The sequence below is a fragment of the Stylophora pistillata genome, chromosome 3, assembly GCF_964205215.1.
Source record: "Stylophora pistillata chromosome 3, jaStyPist1.2, whole genome shotgun sequence".
NCBI classification, from domain to species: Eukaryota; Metazoa; Cnidaria; class Anthozoa; order Scleractinia; family Pocilloporidae; genus Stylophora; species Stylophora pistillata.
Window position 1 is genome coordinate 25,279,714 of NC_142521.1, and position 18,828 is coordinate 25,298,541.

General features: G+C 38.5%; 1 protein-coding gene, 1 long non-coding RNA gene and 1 pseudogene across 6 annotated transcripts; 1 reads left to right on the forward strand and 2 right to left on the reverse strand.

Moving 5' to 3' along the window:
• The first annotated feature begins 2,013 nt into the window (after positions 1 to 2,013).
• Positions 2,014 to 9,580, forward strand: LOC148735224 (uncharacterized). 5 transcript variants are annotated; one of them, XR_015999509.1, is made up of 10 exons: positions 2,014 to 2,153; positions 3,184 to 3,282; positions 3,680 to 3,791; positions 4,611 to 4,737; positions 5,256 to 5,313; positions 6,078 to 6,136; positions 6,349 to 6,466; positions 7,086 to 7,231; positions 7,765 to 7,897; positions 8,182 to 9,580. XR_015999509.1 is itself a non-coding variant. In XM_088755714.1 (8 exons), exons 3-8 carry the CDS (start codon positions 4,667 to 4,669, stop codon positions 8,220 to 8,222), a joined length of 480 nt encoding a protein of 159 aa, XP_088611840.1. In that variant the 5' UTR covers positions 2,014 to 2,153; positions 3,184 to 3,282; positions 3,680 to 4,666; the 3' UTR covers positions 8,223 to 9,580. The 5 variants fall into 5 exon arrangements, 1 of the variants encoding a protein (XP_088611840.1); XR_015999508.1 differs by having other exon boundaries at positions 3,680 to 4,737; XR_015999510.1 differs by lacking the exon at positions 3,680 to 3,791.
• A 665-nt stretch (positions 9,581 to 10,245) lies between these two features.
• On the reverse strand, positions 10,246 to 11,977 carry LOC148735225 (uncharacterized; annotated as a pseudogene).
• Positions 11,978 to 16,085: 4,108 nt separating this feature from the next.
• Positions 16,086 to 18,619, reverse strand: LOC148735226 (uncharacterized). The gene is made up of 3 exons (XR_015999340.1): positions 18,507 to 18,619; positions 18,288 to 18,351; positions 16,086 to 17,006 (listed from the first exon to the last, which is right to left on the reverse strand). It is a non-coding gene; the product is annotated as an uncharacterized LOC148735226 (long non-coding RNA).
• Positions 18,620 to 18,828: the final 209 nt, after the last annotated feature.

The following is an 18,828-nucleotide window of genomic DNA, read 5'->3' on the forward strand; positions in this document are numbered from 1 at the left end:
TCAATCAAAAGGTAACCTGCCTTTTTATACCCTCTTGCAAAGTTGGTAAAAACGCTTAAAAAATCTCGTTTCTTTTCTCTTTCCTCTTTGCTGGTAATCTGGTTTGTGATTTTTTGCGAACTATTTATTTGTGGGCGTTGCGTATCTTACCAGTATTGTAATTTATTTCATATCATTGGCTCACTGGTCTTTTTACTTTTTGTTAATATAGGACGACCACACCCCTTCTTATTTTACAATCAAATTGTTATCTTTTTTTGACTGACAGCTAAGCTTCTCGCAGAATCTCTAACTGGTGTATTTGGAATTTATGGTCCACTCCTACTGCTTAACTAACAAGTAATTAGAAAGAAACAAACGAGCAGAACGACTGTATTTCTGCAGTTATTATGATCTTTCACGCGATTTAACTTTACAAAGTAGGAAGAAGATGGTAGGAATAGACTATATCTTAAGATCTTTTCTTTGTTTTATTAAAAGTTGTCACTATGCTGTTTGGTTTTCAGATTAAGGAGGTTAGCATCACAAACTTTCTCGGCATTTCACGAGAGCTTTCTGCTTCAATAGGGCGTTTTCAAAACAACAGAGGTTTTTATTTAGATCTACAACAATCTCGTCCAAGCCGTAAAAACGTTATTAACACCCATCACTTCGAAGAACGCTAATATCACGATTATCTTCTGTCAGGTACAGAAACCTCTCTTTTACACAACGGTTGAATCTTAAAAAGTCAGCTCTCCAATTAAATGGCATTGGAGGTAGATTTTGAGCTTGGCAATGGAATAACACTCTCTAATGAATTAAGCCTTAACTAGGTCCCTATGTGACACTCTCCATAACGTTTCGGACTCTCTGTGTGTCCCACGCTCCTGATAAGGCGAGTCATTCATCAGAAAACGGAAACTAAGGGTTCTTTCCGATTGATGTTGTGACAATTTAGTCAAACTTACCTATATGATAATATTCTTTGGCCGAAATGTTAACTTTTACATGCCCTTCTCACATATATTTACCCTTAACACACCGTCAGTTTTTTTTTTTTTTTTGGGTGTTTTCCCCTTCAGTCATTTTAATTTCCTTTCTTTCAATGCAGGATATTCTCGTGGCTGACGAGCACGCGCCTCCCACATCCACCTCAGACTTCTGTAAGACTAAAAGCTCCTTTAATTTGGTGAGCCAACTGCGTGAAGATGATATCACTGTACTAATTTTTCATTTCAATCAAGGCCAATTACTGATTTCATACATTTTTCTTACACAGGAAGAGCGAATAGATTTGATAACTGCAGTGTGCCATCTCTTTAGGGAAGCTGCGTCACTCGCAGGCTCTAACAACACATGTCATGAACCTCTCAAGTAAGTTGGTAAATAGGATGAAAGTGTGCTGGAGAGCCATTGAAAGGTTGAGTAAACACTCAAGCACTTAAGGTAGTTGTGGGGTCGAAATATTTTATTCGGATCTATGTAAGTGAAAAACTCTTCAAACAAGTCTTTGTCGTTTGTACCCCTCCTATTGCAAGTAATAGTGCACCATTTGCTGAACTCCATGCAAAATAATATGTATCAGACAGGGGCTGACTCAGCAGGAGTACCACATCGGACAGAAGTACCAAGAAATAATGATCCCAACAAAGGCCAAAGGAAAAAGAGAACTGATTCTACAAAAATAAAATACCGATATCTATCGCTTTAGAAGTGGTATCAGGACTGGACTAAAGCTTTCCTTCTAATTTTTAAGATTTAGAATGGCAGATACATGTCTCGGAAAGAGGATATACTTTCTTAATCTCGCGCTGTGCCAGAAGAAAACTCTTGTGAACAGCATTGAGGTTCCGCTGAGTGAAGCTCCCATCGCCTCTAATAACTGTTTTCTTTTTCATTTATTTCCTTTTTCTTTTCATTATCTTAGAGTGGCTGGGGTTTCTGTGTTCTCTGGGTTATTTTCCCAACCTCCCTCCAGAAAAATGATGTTCACAACCGGAGGATTCAACCGATTCATGCAGCATCCGCAACGGCAAGACACATAACACCAGTTAGATATCAGTTTAAACGTCAAATCACTTCGATGGCTACCAGCTTTTTCATCGAAAGAAGTTCTTCTCAACCTAACATCTCTCGTAAACACCAAAAATAGTTCTAATATTTTAGACAAGGTACGTCTTGCACTACCAAGTTAATGTTACATAAGCGTATCTGAAGGCAAACTGGTGGCAAAAGATTTGGGCTGTAGAATCATTACTGAGAAGCAATAGAAAACGCTCGGTTTCGTTTATAAATCTTAAATTTATCATTTATTTGATTTTTCTGAATGCAAACTAAGGAACGAGAATAAACTATGCCGTGAAGGACAAGTGTGGAGCGAGAGAGAACACCAAGAATGAGAGTCTTGAGGGAGTAGCTTCGCTTTGACTTGTTTTGATAGAGTGAACCATTGCTTTAATGTAAACTACTGATAATGCAATCAAGTTATAATGTTTACAATCAATCCCGCAGAATCGAGTTGGGAAGTCAAGTTTTTTCAACCCCTTAAAAAACAAAGCCAAATCTTAAGAATCTTCCCTAACTGAATTGTCTTATTCTGAACTGTCTAAAACTGAACATTATTGAAAGAACAAAGTCAATAATTAGAATGACGTTCTGTTGTTGTTTAGGTTAAGGTCCCGTCCAGCCACAAAGAAAAAAAAATTAATGGAAGTAAATGGCTGTAAACTGATTACAATTGATGGGGTGAACTTTATCATAATCTTGTTAATCAATAATAATGTAGCAATAGTAATGTCTCGTTCTCCAGTAAATTGGACGGTTCTAAGATCCTTGTCGCCGGTTTCGCGTTCGGCTTGAGTAATGACGACGTTGTATTGAAAATCTGATCAGTACAATGAATACTTCAGGTGGTTTTAATGACTATTAGACTCTGTTTGACTGACTTTAGGATAAACGACTGGTGATTAAAAGTTGCATTTGAAAAACAAGCCTGTGAATCAGCTGGAGTACTTATGTGTACTCATACATTTACACCGTTACTTTTTCCAGTTCCCCACTAAACCAGTGTGCATTCTAATAAATATCAGCTACACCCTCAACGGAAGTCCTTAAGTTCATCATGAGTTCTTCCGTTTAAGCTTTTGTCGGCACATATTATTAAACCAAATTCCCACCTTCCATGTGTGTTTTTTTATCCAGCATCACTGGTAATCCTTTTATAGAAACGAGCTCTCGTCAAAATCGTTACCCTGAAATAAATAGAAGCAGACGATTTCTCTGTTGCCGTCAAAGCTTGAGGTCAGTGAAAAGGAAATACGTCATTATAGTATTGCTTTCTTTGTGTGGTAGTAAAGCGGAGATCAAGTGATCCTCAACCCTGAGCTCACGCCCGAGTCAAGCAAGCAAAGAGAAATCCAGGACAACTTGGAGTTGGTTCTCATATGTATTTCAGTAGCAGCAGTGTTCGTGTCACTTGTACTCCTTAGAATCATAACATAAAGTCTCTACAAGTGGGAGCGGTATCATTGTTATGGCCCAATTAAACTGTGATATCTGACAAAAGAGATCGCAGATATACTTATATTCATTGATATTCATGCGATAATATTGGTACATGCACATGCGAGTTGTTTTAGAGCGTAACATCTTTCGTTGGCTTCAATTTTACCACACTAATGTACATTTTATATCTTAGGATAAAGAGTGAAAAGTTGTTTGTGCATAAAAATCTTCTGCTGTCCATGGGCCTTGGTAACCTTGTAGGTGTTCTAGATGTGACATTCTTCAAAACTAGAGAGAAATATCCTGTAAGTTGCGGAGACACTATTTGCGCACATACATGTTCCTATCAACCGGCTTGTTCTTACAGTTAATAAGAAAATTTTGGATGTCGCACCACTATTTCCCAACTGTTTGAAACATTTTCGGAAATCTGAGTCCGTTTTCAGCCGGTGGAAATGGTTAAACGAGTACCATTGTCATCAAGGTACATCTGTGTGAGGCGAGCTTTTTGGAGTACTGCACTGTCATGATGCAACTAGTATCGAGACCGACTTCGAATCCGTGCTATTGACTGTATATGCAGAACAACTTTTGGCAGAAGTGAAGTAATGTCACATGTAGCTGTGATTGTAGCTTTGTAAGGACCCCCTGTGAATTGAAAAAATTAGTGAACATCCTCTTTCTTGAATGAAAACTTATTTTCAGGACCTCTGGACGTGGTTTATCTTCAACGCCTTCAGTGCCAATAGTAAAATGCTGCATCTATCTCTGCGAAACCATGGTGCAAGTTCCCCATTAACTTTCACGAGCTTTTCAAGGACAGACCCTCCTGGAAAACTAATATATGACGAGTGTAGATAAAAACGTGTATGCTCCTTGAAAGGGTCCATACCACAACCACTTCAGCATCTTAATTAGAAGGGCTGGAAAATTCCACGGCCACTTTATAAGAGCACTCAATTTTCATAGAATCAGCTAACCCTGTGGTCTTAAGATTAACATAAGAAAATAGAAACATTTTTGCTTGGAGAGGCTAAAGCTATCTTTTGTGACAGACCCTCTTGATCCGCCCTCACAATGCACCATCTCTGTTTTGACTTGGTGAATATATGTATGTCTTGCAGGAATCCCTCTGGTGATTGTGAGTTTGGTGGCAGCCATTGAACCGTCAAGCTCTGATATGGGGAAAGTCACATTTACCGACATCACTTGTGGCTCCTTGGTTATACGAATGGGAATAAAGCGGGACAGGTTTGTCATTATTTCGCCAGCACTCAACACAGGACATCACAATTTGCAATGTTTAAAGTCACATTGTCTTGATACTTCTTAATTGAGACAGCTGGTTATTTTGTGTGCATCACCATTCCCTCGATAAAATTTACTGATCATCAATTACAGAAAAAAAATCTTTTGAAATTTGCGTTCTGATTGACGATAATTAATCGAACGACAATATTCAACATTGGGCATTTCAGACCATTTAGCATGACGTTGCTCCAGTGTCCAGTTGTCATGGAAGTTGTTTAGGGCACATGCGCAGGGTGATTTTGTGTGACAGGGATCGTAGTTGCGATTTATCTTAGGCGACATTGAATTTTAGTCAGGTCTCGTCAGCCTGAAAGAAACGGTTTTTGGACCAGTATGGGTAACGTCAGGCAGGAATAGTTAAAATAGAAGGAAGATTGAGTGCACCTTTCATGTCTCAAAAATGAGACAAATTGTATGTCTATTTGCTAACTCTCTCTCATCATAAAAGACCTGATTAGATGCTGGCTCAACGGAAACCAGTGGATTTTCAAAGGGCCAGTTTTGGCCATTCTGCTGGTATTTTTTACGTTTTTTTGGGTGTTTATTCTCGGGAAATACCATTAATCCCTCAAATAACACCGCTTTTGCATTCGCTCCTTTCCCAGAGTGAGTATTCCTTTCCCTTCTCTTGTTGTTAGAGATCTGCGATCTATTCGCCGATGTATTTGCAAGTTGAAAATCTTTTTTTTCCCATTTGCAACTTTTTTTTTTCAGTTTGTGAGCATGTTATAGTAGAATTAGCTTTGCGCATTGATACACCTAGACGCAACGTCCCAGAATTTTTGTAATAAGTAGTGAGAGAGTGGTTTTGACTTTTTCTTCGTAATTAATTATCATTAACTACCAGATGTATGGAATCAAATCTATATCCCTGACACTTGCTGTGAGCTTAAAAGCCTTGGGAAAATATTTTAGTCCCATGCCAACGATATCGTAGCCAATTTAACCCTTTACGAAAATGTCACACAAATGACTGGTAAATTCGTGTTATTTGTTCTTACTACTTGATCAGTTAGTACAACATAATCGGAAAATAGATTGGAAACAGGGATATAATGCTTCGTTGTTGATCAATGTCCATCTTTTAAAGTCCGATTTTAGTCTTTCTGAAGTAACTTCTAAATGTCGTTAGAACATCTTAGGCATTCTCGGAAGTGTCACTTGAGCCTCTTTTTATTTTTAGAGACTTTAATCAAGTTAAGTGTTTTTTGTTTCGCCTCTTTTATGTTCCTAGTATTCTTTTTCCCTAGGCAAATTTTGTCATTTTTCCAATTCTTCAGCGAGTTGTCTTTGGGAAGCTGGCCTCCAAATATAGTAAAAGCAGCTTGGAAGCTTTAAAGTGAGAGACATTTTTTGTTAACAGAAAATGATGATTTTTGCGCGTCGTACCTCATCTCTCTACAAAGCTTTGTGACATACGCCAGATAATAGCACAATAAAGATTCGCTTTAAATACGCGTACTGTTTCGTCGATATCGCTTTTAAAATGTTTTTTCGCTTTTTCCGTTTTCTTTATTTACTAACTAATGCATGTTGATCTACTTATCTCAGGAAAGGCCTAAAAAATATTCTTGCTTTACTTCCTTTACTTGGTGTCACGTATTTGTTTGGATTCATACAGTTCAATGAAGCTTTGCGTTATCTCTTCATTGTGCTCAACTCAACCCAGGTAAGCTATGGAGATCCTGATTATGAATGGGTGTCTGTTTCTTAACTTATTAATCCTATCATGGAAAATTGTGATCGATTTATTAAGAATTAAATCATGTTTGATATTAAGTGGGGAAAATGTACAGAGATAAATTGCTTTCTAATCGATATTCCTTTGAATTTTTCCTTGGGGAGTCGTGTTTTGTGTCTTTCACTGCATACTTGATGATCAGGTACATTGAGATTATTGACAAAAAACTGCTTGATAAAGGCTTGAATGCGCAAAACGCAGTCCTAGTCCATAGATCATTTGATTTAGTTTTAAATGATGCATGATGATGTTGTTTGGTATTTCCACATTTTTTTCCATAATACTCTTTGTTCGTCCCCCCCTCCCCCCCTCCCCCCCCATCCCTAAACTGTACGTGACCACATTTTTTTTATTTTACCTCGGAGAAAGTTATCATTCAAAGCTTTGAAGGGGGTATGTCTAATGTTTCAATGCATTTCAAGAGGGGCCTAGGGACCTCTGTTGTAGAGGCTGACGTTTAATTAGGTGAAGACACCACGCACCTTTTAGGAGACTACATTTATGTCATGAAACAGAAAACAGCAAGTGCAATTTTGCATTGTAATAGGGAAGGAGGAAAAGGAGAAGAAAGAGGAGAAAGGGAAAAAGGGTCTTGCAGAAGGCAGCATGGTCGAGTGGTCAGCGTGTCGGACTTGCAATCTGCCGCTCCCGGGTTCAAGTCCCGCCCTGGCCACTACTTGGATTTGTTTCACGGTAGCCATGCTTCTAATATAGCCAACTGGTTTGCCTTCGGCCAGTTGGGATTCTTAACAACGTTATTTTCAATTTGAATCATTTGTTTAAGTTGTTTCGTGGAAAACCTGTAAACTAGCTTCTAGCTAAGTTTTTCTCCACGTTAAACTGTTTATTATTGTTATTATTATTATTATTATTATTATTATTATTGTTGTTGTTGCAGATGTACCATATATGATTGTTTAAGATCACAAATTGTTTAAAAAAATGAACCATAAGATTAATCGTCAGGTTACAGTTTCAAGTTCTCATTGCAAACAATAATTGAAATGCAATATAGCCCTATTCTTGCTGAAGTGAGACCCAGGGGTTCTTGTAGCTGCAGCGCAACCTTTCTCTTCATGGAGCAGCTTCTTTTAGTTTTAATTCATCATTCCTAACTCAGTCATAAAAAGTCAAATTTAGAGACTCGTCAGATCCTTTCATGTTCTTAGTCACTGGTATCTTACTGTGTGAGGAGCTAATTGCATTTTACAACTGTTTTTCACAAGGTGCGAGAAGCCATTCGCAAGCTTTCTAAGAAACAGTCACTGGGTTCGAAAACGGAAACATCGATAGCTATGACTTCTGATGGCAGAATGAGAACGGGCAGGAAGTTGCAGGGCGACGAAGAGAAGGGCTGCGGTAACAAAATTTTGATTTTTGTAAAATTTGCCTAAATGCGTTGACAGAAGTAAAATAAGTCAATAGGCTTATTAACTTGGGGCTTTTGCTTTCTTTCAATGATCTGACTCTGTATTGTTCAGTTCAATAAACGATTAAATGCCCGCCTACACCGACCGAATAAATACTCAAGAACAACATCTTTTAAAAGAAGAACATCTATTTTGTGAATTTCAGACAAGCTGATTGTACACACCCTTTACAGACATCCTACATGACAATGACCATTTTTAATTCGTCAACAGAGGTCGTCCTAGATGAGCGGGTGGAAGAAGAGGCAATTTAACAAGTACAATTACTTATTGATCAACCTTGAGAGTGAAGGGTGTAAATTGCATAACAACTTGAATGCTAACACCCATCCCTGCCGTCATGCTGCGGATAAAGCTGTGTTGCTTTGTTTGATTCACCAGGAGGGTCTCAATGGGGTTAAGCGTTAGCCGTAAAACTGCAAAACAGTTTAGCTCTCAGGCGTAAAAACTGGCATATTTTAACCAATAGTCATAAATAAAGTTGATCGTAAAATGTTTTCCTATCTACGATGCGTCGTTTGGAAAGTGTCCAAAACTTAGATCGTTACAAGTCTTGTCTTGTGGCCGACAGAAATTACTTAATATCAGCCGAAGAACAGCACGATCTCAAATCGTCCTGGTTGCCTGAGTCTTGTGGTAAAAGCAAGCGGATAACTGTGTTTTAAAACAACGAAAAATAGTCATTAAGTTTTCTTAATGATTTAAACTAATTTGTAACATCTCTGTTAACTGTTACAGGAAGAAATTAACCGTTAGTCGTAAAATGCATCACCCCACTGAGACCCTCCACTAAGGGCTAGAATAATCAAAAAACGAAAGTGAGAAGTAGTATCGCTTTGTAACTTTGCAATGCTTTCATAGGTATCTAGGAATGAAGATTAAATGAAGCTTTCTCGTTTTGCTAATGATTTTATTAACTTTAATGGTGGCTCAAGAAGTATCGACATGTCATCTTTAGGGATTTAGGTCAAATTGATAATCTACCTTGAAGCCTGCGTAAATAAGACCAGCGATATGTAGTTTAATGGTGGCGAATCGGAAGTCAGTTGAATCGTTATCATGTTTAGCCATGTTCGGGGTTAGATAAAGGAAGTAGGGAAAGTATGGGTTATTTCAACCGGTAGGAAATGCTTAACATATTCAGTGCATGTACCAACAATGCTACGCCGATTGTAAGAGATAAAAGCTCAACTCTAATAGTCTTAAATTCCAGTTGTTAAAGTTGATGATCATTGGATTAGTAAAATCTGTCTTAGATGTTGAGCAACAACAGTGAACTGTTCTCTACATTTAAATATACATCTCTTTAGAGCTTCACTTTGAAATCACACGTGTTCCTTGCAATCTCATTGGCTCTTATTGGTGGGATTTGTCGACGAATCTCACCATTTTTTTGCTATAAATCGCGTCTCTTTCCTAGCCAATACCATATCTTTACTTAAACGCAATAACCAATCAGATTTAAAGGTTTGTAAGTAGCCAATCAAATGGTAGGAAATGAAAGACAACTCTTGCAACTGTTTACCAACCAGCTCATTATTAGATCAATAAATTCTTTGTACCGACTTAATAATCCTGTATTTGAGTGATTAAATTTTGTGATTTCAAAATGGATGCGAAAAAGTGGTAATTTAACTTATGCAATTTTGGTGTGAAATCATACCTGTGATTTGAAATCAAAGTTAAGCTGTACTTTCGATTGATTTTGAAATGACGCGTACGATTTTAGATCAAATTGCACTCCAATCTGATCAGTTTCTTTATACCTCCCGGTATTGTGGTGTGGCCTTGTCGTTGTTTCTACACGCCTCCATTTAAACCAGCTTCGAGCTGAACTGAGCCAGCCTGTCTGAATATCGCAAATACGTACATGCATACATACAAACATACATGGATACATACATTTAATAGACTTACATGTATTCGCGACTAGCCAAAACCCGCCAGGTTACACGTACTCTTTAAGCTCTAGAGAAGATCATATTTCCTTGAGTATCGTTAAGTGTACGATTTTCGTGTCTGTAAGAAAATCATTCTTAACGAGAATCTTTTGCGATTACATTCAATATATATATATGCATTAGCACACACGTGAGATGGCTTCTCCACCACTCTTTTTTAGTGAAATTGGAATTTAGCAGCTTTGTGCTTCTGCTAGAAAGAAAACCGGAGGACCTGAGATTTCTTTTATCGCCCAAAATATCATTTATATCTAGAAAAACAGATCCGTGTCATTGAGCAGTTCTCCATGACAAGCCAGTACGTCTAGTAAAATACCTAGCGTACGAAGATAGCCCACGTGTCTCCAGAAGAAAGAGAAGCTACGTCGCTTTTATAGTTATCACAGTCTCTCCTGGTGGGACTTGAGGTAAATTTATGAGAATTTAAACGTCTTAGTGCATTTTTTTATTGATACGATACTTTTGGACATTCCAAAAACGGGTCCATTTCCCTTCTGGATGGATTTTATTCCAGCCTAGCTTGCTGCAATCCTTAGACAAACGTAGAATTGTCATCGCGAAGAACTGTGTACGAGCCACAAGTGAAGGGCCGGATTGATATTAAGTGTTCCTCGGTGAAAAACTTTACCACGGCCTCACCCAGGGGATTATCACTAGTCATGACGTGGAAAACCATTCCAACTTTCTTCTCGTGACAGTAAAAGCGCAGTTGTTTGAAGCTCATGTCATTTCGTAGCTGTAGTAAATTAGGTAAACTTAAAGTCTGACTATGGTCATTATAGTTTTGAAGACCCTTAAATTCGCCCCATGAACTTTCCAATCGAAGGTTTGATTCTGAGAATGAGATCATTTGTACAGCTGTCCACTCACTAAAATAAAACAAATTATTTTAATGATTGGTTTTTGCAGTTTACAAATTGCAACAACTAAAAAATTGTTACTATGCCATAGTTCAGATTTTCTTGAAAACAACATGAAAATTAGCATTGAATATGACGATTTTGAACATCCAATTATCTAGTAATTTCTAATTGGATAATAGTAATTTCGCTGTGGATGCACATGTACTTTGTGACAACACTTGACCACCAAAGGAATTTCAATTGTTTAATTTCTTCCATTTTTTGGAGCAAATCTGTTTTATTTGAAGATACAGTGCTTTTTGATGGAACAAAAGCTCTATTGGCTTATTAGGAAGTCGTTTACTTGGAGTTCTGCTACTCGAAATATGATCGCAGGCGCAGGACCAAAGTTGGCATTTGAACATGTGTCTTGAACTGGGCATAGTTCTTTTGCTATTGAACAGCACAGATTGAGTCAATGATCATTTGAGCGTACCTCCATCAGTTGTCATGTCACAATAAGCGATCGATGTGTTTCCTGTCATTGTGGGGTCAATAGAATATTCGCCATCACCTTTTGATGGATGGATGTGCCTGCACGAACGGTAAACAGCTCTATTTGTTATGAAAGGGAAAAAATCAATTAAAAACATAAGCAAAATGAAAGAAATCTCCTCAGCCGCTCATAAATTCATGGTTAGGTTATTCACATAAAGATTGTTTGGTTACAACACTTTTAGCAATATTACAGTTAAAACGTGAAGACGGCAATTTCTATACCAATTGCCATGTTATATTAGATCTATTTCGTAGAAATGACGAATTGTCTGGTAATATCGCATTTTTTAAATATCTTTTAGAGGATCTCAACACTCTGATACAATGTCTGTTACTTCAAAATTCAGAGAAATAACTCTTTCTCTCATCAAACCCATGTAAGTTGAAGATGAATCTAGGATAAAAACCTAGCCTCAGTTGAAAACTTTGTCTTATTGTTCAAGTCACACTGTGAGCTATACCAACAGTAGTTCAAACTCATACACTGTGGGTCTGGATGCAAGCCATGGGGCAGCTGGAATACTTTTCAGTATACAAAGATTTGTGAGTGTAGTTCAACGGCGCCATTCCTCTTTGAGAATTTTTTCGTTCAGACAGCATACAGATGCTCTGATTATCTTCAGAAAGCAGTAGGTGCTAAATAGGATGATTTGTTCAACCACTGCCATCCGTATCGCTCTAGGCGAGGAAGAAAGAAGGAAATTCGTGGACTTGGACTTGTGTATCGGCTATTTGGTAAAAGCAGGAAGAATGAGGAAAAAATCCATCAAAGGTCCAAAGGGATCGTGTATCGCCCCTGTAAGGTTTTGGAGGCACGTGCTTTCGAATACTTCTGAAATGAGGACATTTCAGGCTGTTTTTGTACAGTGTATGTTAGAGAATGTAGTAACCTAGGCTAAAGGCACAAGTACCTACACACTGAGCGGTAATGCATCATTAATTATGCGTCACGTTTTTGGAAGTGCTCGTTGTGAAGTCCGATTTCAGTAGAGAGTAAACAATGCGTCCTCAGGAGTTTAAAATTATGTTGTTGTTGTTTTTTTTTTTAAAGATAGGTCGATCGCACGCACAGTATGATAATGTTACGTTATCCTCTATTATCAGCTTAATACTGCTAAGCTGGAGTAAAATGACTTATTTTCATCATTTCAGAGTAAACAGGGGTTATATCTATTACACCTTTTGCTGTTTATTACGAGAAAATACGCATTCATATGGGTTAAAAGGCGAATAATTGTCTGAAAATATAATCATTAAAGACAAAAAACCATCATTTGCGCGTAAACAAGATTCAATAACAATTTTTGCATTTTAATCAGCATTCAATAACAATTTTGGGCATTGTTATGTATTATTCGTCAAACAAAAGAGAAAAATACACTGTCATTTGCGGTAACCTTCAAGTCATTTACGCCATCTTGAAAGTCAATAGAGAAATTAAACAAACAATGTAGTGCATATAGCATTCATTTACATTTTTATCACACTGTTTGCAATTCAATAGCATTCCTAGACAAAATTAGTATGTATAAGACAATTATTTATGCGCTTGTACGAACAATTGAGCGTTTTTTATTTTCAATATTCACTCATCGAATTTCAATTGAAAAATACCTATTCCCAAATCATTTTGCTTTGAATTTCAGTTTACCCTTCAATAATCTCTCTTTTCAAACATTTTGGCCGATAGGTCTGCTTAAAGCGGTACCACTGCGCACTTTTAGCCGCAGTCACAGTGTCGATGTTTCTGTGCAGAGCTTCGAGCAGTTGCTGTGTTCGAAACTCCCCCACTGGGATTCTCCTGGCTCTGGGCTCATCTCCGTTATCCATGCGGCTTTGAATTTCCGGATACGAGATGTCAGCTTGACGCCGCTTTCAAACAGCTTATTGCCTGCTCCACGATGTTTAGGAAACGACTGTAGGGAGGAAGCATTTTAAGTTCCGCGTTTGGGGCGGGGATGACCGGGTTTTGGTGGGCCGGTGCCATGTCATACACAAAGATCACCTCCTCATCGGGATCTAGATTTGTCCTCGCCTGTGCCAAGAAGTTATCGAAACACGCAGCATTCATTCCGCCAACAGCTACTGAAGGAAACACAAGGCCATTGATAAGCGGAATTGCCATGGTTACGGTCAAGTTTCGTCCGCGCCGGCCGCACACTTGACGGTACGCCCTCTCTCCCTGTCGCGCTGTACCTTGGCTTCTGGCCGTCCTGATGTTGTAGCCGCATTCGTCGACAAACACACAGGTTTCTAAACCAAGTAGCGTAGTCGACTCGCGTGTTCAGCACATTAAGTCTGTTTCTATCAGCAAGAAGAGGCCTCGCAAGTTTCGCTCAGAAGAGCATCCCGTCTAATGTTCTTGCCACGGTGCGGTCATGGATCTCGGATTTGAGTGGTAGTTTATCTGAGAAAGTGTAAGTAAACAGTTTTCGTTGATGATTTCCTCTAGGCAATCTCTCATCTTATCATCCACGCACACCTTGTTTTCTACTTCCTCGTGGTCTCTCCTGGATCCTGCCCTCTCTGATGTAGCGCGCCACAATGCCTCTTGCCTTTGATCGGTTCACTCCGAGCTAGTCCGCGACCACAAGATTATCTTCCTCCTCGTCCTCAAATCCTCTCATGATTCTCTCTCTGTGTTAAAGTAGTATTCGGTTTCTTCGAAGCGAATTAACCGGACGAACTCTACTGAATGTAAATTCAGGAAAAATCGGTGTTCATTTGAAAATCGGGTTCTGTCCTGGTGTACCGGTTCACAAGGGAATTACCATTGTTCTTTCTTTGTTTAGGAGTTATCGGTTAGCTATTATGTATTGTTTGGTCTTTTGTATTGGCTCTTGTGAACCGGTACACGAGGACAGAACCGAAAATCGCTTTTTGCATATTGAATAGAAAAAACACTGAATTGTTTGTACAAGTGCATTAATAATTGTCTTATTCATGCTAATGCCGTCCAGTAATGCTATTGAATTGTAAACAGTGTGATAAAAATGTGAATGAATGGTTCATGCACTATCTTGTTTGTGTATTGTCTCTATTGACTTTCAAGATGGTGTAAATGACTCGTATATTCGCGCAAATGAAAATATCTTTTTCTCTTTTGGTTGACGAATGACGCATAAGAATGCCCAAAATTGTTATTGAATGCTGATTTCAATGCAAAAATCGTTATTGATTCTTGTTTACGCGTAAATGACGGTTTTTTATCTCTTATGATTGTATTTTCTTACGATTGTTCATCTTTTAACGCAAATGAAGGCGTATTTCCTCGTAATGAACAGCAAAAGGTGTAGTTTTCAGTTTCAGGAAAAAGTTCGTTAGGGCATGATTGAAACTACTATGCAAATCTAGTTTAACGGGCCTATGCCTAAATTGACCTGAATAATTGATAAAAACGCCATGGGTTGTCTCGGCACATAAAATCTCCCCAAAACTAATTTCACATTTTTTTAGATTTCGCCTAGTCGTTAAACTATCTCTGAAATCAGCTGACGCAAACTTTGAATCGCTTTTTGAAAGTAAAATATTACAAAACTATAAAAAACTAGAAAACCTTAACTCAGCAACTGTCATGGAAGTGTTAGGAATTTATTTATTAAATGTAAATTATTTTTTTTATTCTCTTAGGATCAGTGTAGTTCGTGATTATTTGTATCTGTTACGTAATTTTTATTCTTCACTTGTGTAAACTGTTGTGTAATTAACCTTTATTGTGTATATCAAATAGTTTTCTTCATTCTTTTCGGGCACCTTGCGTCCATGTGTATTTAAGGATTTGGGTGGTTTGGTACGGTGTGGTTTTTTTTTGAAGAAGTGAGGTGAAGGTTTGTGAGTTACGAGCGAAGAGCGTGGAAAAATTTGAGTCAACGGAGACTCGGCACAGTATCATTTCTGAGAAATTCATTCAGAACAATCGTTCCATTTCACGGTAGAAAACCATTTGCGGGGGAACGGGTGTGCAAAGAATCTACCAGACTGTGAGCTAAAGGAAGAAGAGATAGTAACTAATTCAATAACAAGTCTGAGCGAGTCAAGTTACGAGAAGTAAAAAGTTGAAAACTGCAAAGTTGTCAGAAGACGAAGCAAAGTTGAAACGAAGGAAACGAGCAAAGTTGAGAACTGGTGAGACAGGAACCTGGTTGGAGAAACGGGAGTTTGGTTTTGGCAGGGCACTGTTTGTTGGTGGAGCGTGGTGATTTGTGGACAAGAGAAGAACACGGACGCGGGCGTAAGGTGAAACCCAACCGAACTGAACTAAAAAAAAAAAAAACCTTTTTTTTATCTGAATCGTAATAATCTTGTAAATAGTTTTAGTGTACTGTAGTTCAAGTTAGCGTATTCCTGTAAATTAATTAGATCATTGTATTATCGTTATTGTTAGTCGCTTTATTGTTTTAATTAGCATAATAAATATCTCTAGGCCTACGTTTAGTTGTATTGTGGCGTGTGTTCTCGGACTCGTTTATGTTCTGTGTTTTGTTTGTGTTAGGGGGCACCCACCTTTGTGGCGCGGATTCGTCACAGCAACTGACGGAGACGGAAAGTTATTATTTGGTACCCCGTTTTTTATGTTTCGTAACATGGAAAAATTATTCTGTCTACATGGTGAAGTCATTTAGTTTTAAGTGTAGATCAATTAATTAATTGATTATTAAACTGGAGACACTCAAAATTTGATTTCTAATCGCTACTTAGAATTTTGAAATTTACATAGATTCATAAGGTTGAAGATCGGAAAACTGTCATAGCAGTAACAAAAAACCAGTTTTAATTTTCAATTTTGTCCCGAAAAAAATTGAATAAAAGTCGATTCTTGCAAACAATGAATAATGAATGTTAAAGTAATCCTTCTTCTTAATATCCTGCTCTTGACGATATTGCAGTCCTCATGGGAGCCTAAACGTTAAACCTGTGAAAGGGATTTGGCATGCAACATTGATAAATGAGACAAGAAATATAAGGGATAGAAACCGACATTTCGGTGCATCTTGCGCCACTATCAAGGTTACGCAGTCAATGATAAAATGCGGTTTGTGAAGAGGCTAAGTTGAAGCGAATTTGCATAAAAGAGTGCCAAGCTAATAACATGAATACTTAAGCACGAAGAGAATCCGACTGTAGGTACATTCAATGCTGGTTTAAGATCTTGAATACACTGCATTTCATTAACAAGGAAGTCAAATTTGTCCGTACATTTCATGATTACATTGAAGCGTGCTAAGAAATTGTTTGGAACAGCAGTGTTATATTCTTTGGAATAATGCCTGTAAATAGATGACGCCTTTTGACGGTGTCCCTCAACGCGCGTGTGAAGGTGGCCCTTTGTGTACCCGACATAACCTGCATCGCACAGGTCACACTTGAATAGATAAGCAACGCATTGCTGGGTTACGATGTTAGGCTTGGGCTCACGCAGGCTTAGATCTTGTTTAAGCTTGCGGCTAATAAACATGGATTGAATGGTCTTTTGCACCTTGCTGCTAAGATCTCTCAGCTGTCGGTTGATAGACACTGCAGCATCCTGATCTTTATAGACGATTACTATCCGGATGGCGTCATCGGTATGCTGTTTAGTATGGCGTCATCGGTATGCTGTTTAGTATGGCGTCATCGGTATGCTGTTTAGTATGGCGTCATCGGTATGCTGTCCACTGCGACTCTCGAGGTGATAAACCTGTTGATGACAACAAGAAAAATAATAACTTTTGCTTCTTTAACTACATGGATAATATATTTCAGTGCATACACATTTTTCTTTTCCGGGGTGCCTTAACAAAACACGAGTGGCATTTTGCCGTTTGTTAATTTTTTTTTCAACTCAAGAAGATTTTGTATTCAGACTAGCTACCTTTGAATCAGCGTGCGAAGATAGCCCAAAACTCTCCTGGAGTGAGGGACACTTGTTTCTGTTAAATTATTTGGGTTAAATGCCAGTGAAATAAAAATTACTCTGCAATGGGAAACCGAACTCAATTTTGAACGCTTTTTTGCTCGTGAAATCCACGGTTTTGATAGCGTGCTTCATATTTCCGTCACATAGCCTAATTTCAGCCAATTAAAACGCTTATCGATATGCTCAGAATTATCTACATGGCTGACAAGTAAAGAGCTGAAATTTAGCAAGATGGTCGATCTTCGGTGGCGTTTGGCTTATTAGGGACTTTAAGAAACCACGACAGCGACGCCAAGGAAGACTTCGATTAAAAAATGAATTTCTACTCTTAGTTAGAATTTCAAAAATGGCTGCAGCAGCTTACTGTCAGTCATGCAGCGCCACAGATCGACTTCAGCATGACGTATAAAGTATCCGTTGAGTTCCAAATGGAAATTAAAATAATTTGCCCTCGTGGTTTCGGTTCGCAGACGACGCAAATTTTGGCGATTTCACGTTGTTGTTTTGCATAGGACGGCTAAGAAATGTTCAAAGCTTCAAAACGCACGTGCTGAGCTATTGTTCTGCCAATTAGATCTCTTGTTTTTCCACGTCCTCGTTGCCGTCGCCGTCGTGGTTTCTTAAGGTCCCTCTTAGGGAACTTAAAAAACGACGACGAATGGACGACGAGGACGCTTTACATCTGAGAAAGACTGGACCGAGGATTTGGTTTTCGGAGGGAAAATTTGAAGGTTAAGCGGACGGTCTTGCGGGAAGACGACGGCATCTTAAGTCATTATAAATTTTATTTGGCTCTGGCGTTCAAAGACTTACGCAATTCGCTTATAATAAGCTACGACGATGGTTTCATTGATGACGGACGAAGAATTTGTTCTTCTTTACGACTTTTATTCTTCGAAAGACCTTGATTTTCCTTATGATGTTTACGCACCGTTTGACCTCGACGAACTTGACGAAGCTGAATGTCAAAGAATCAAACAAATAATCAAAGAAATAGGTGCTAATTTGGTGCAAAAGTTTCTCAGAAGTTTCTCAAAGTACACGGCTGTCTCAGTAGCTTACGTTTTCTCGGATTCTTCTGCCAGGCACTAGGTAGCCATGTAAACACTGCTCGCCAAATGCGCCCCTGAAAAATGAGCAAAAACTTCGAAATTCAATCTGAAACGATCTATTTAACATAAAAATGATCTATTCGACATATAAGACTCCTAGAGACATACAGCTTCGGAGAACCAGTTGAAATCCCCTAAAAAGAGCTACAAGGACACAAGTTTTACTTACGTTTTACCCAGAACCGCTTTCTTCTACAAATTTCGTCGTCGACGAACCGAGGGCGACGAAATCACAAACAGAGACAAGCGTAGCACGTGCATTTATGCAAATCTAACTTCCGGTCGTCGTCGTCGTCTTATTTCGTCATCGTATCTTAAGTTCCCTGTTAACAAGAGGTTCTCTGAAAATACGTTTTGAAACGCCGGTATTTAAGACTTCCACTATATCCCAGCACTGACCGGTGCCTTCTTCTATTTACAACATATTCAATAGATACGCACGACAGCTTTGAAAACAGCTTGACAAATTTGAAATTTTTGAATCGGATCAT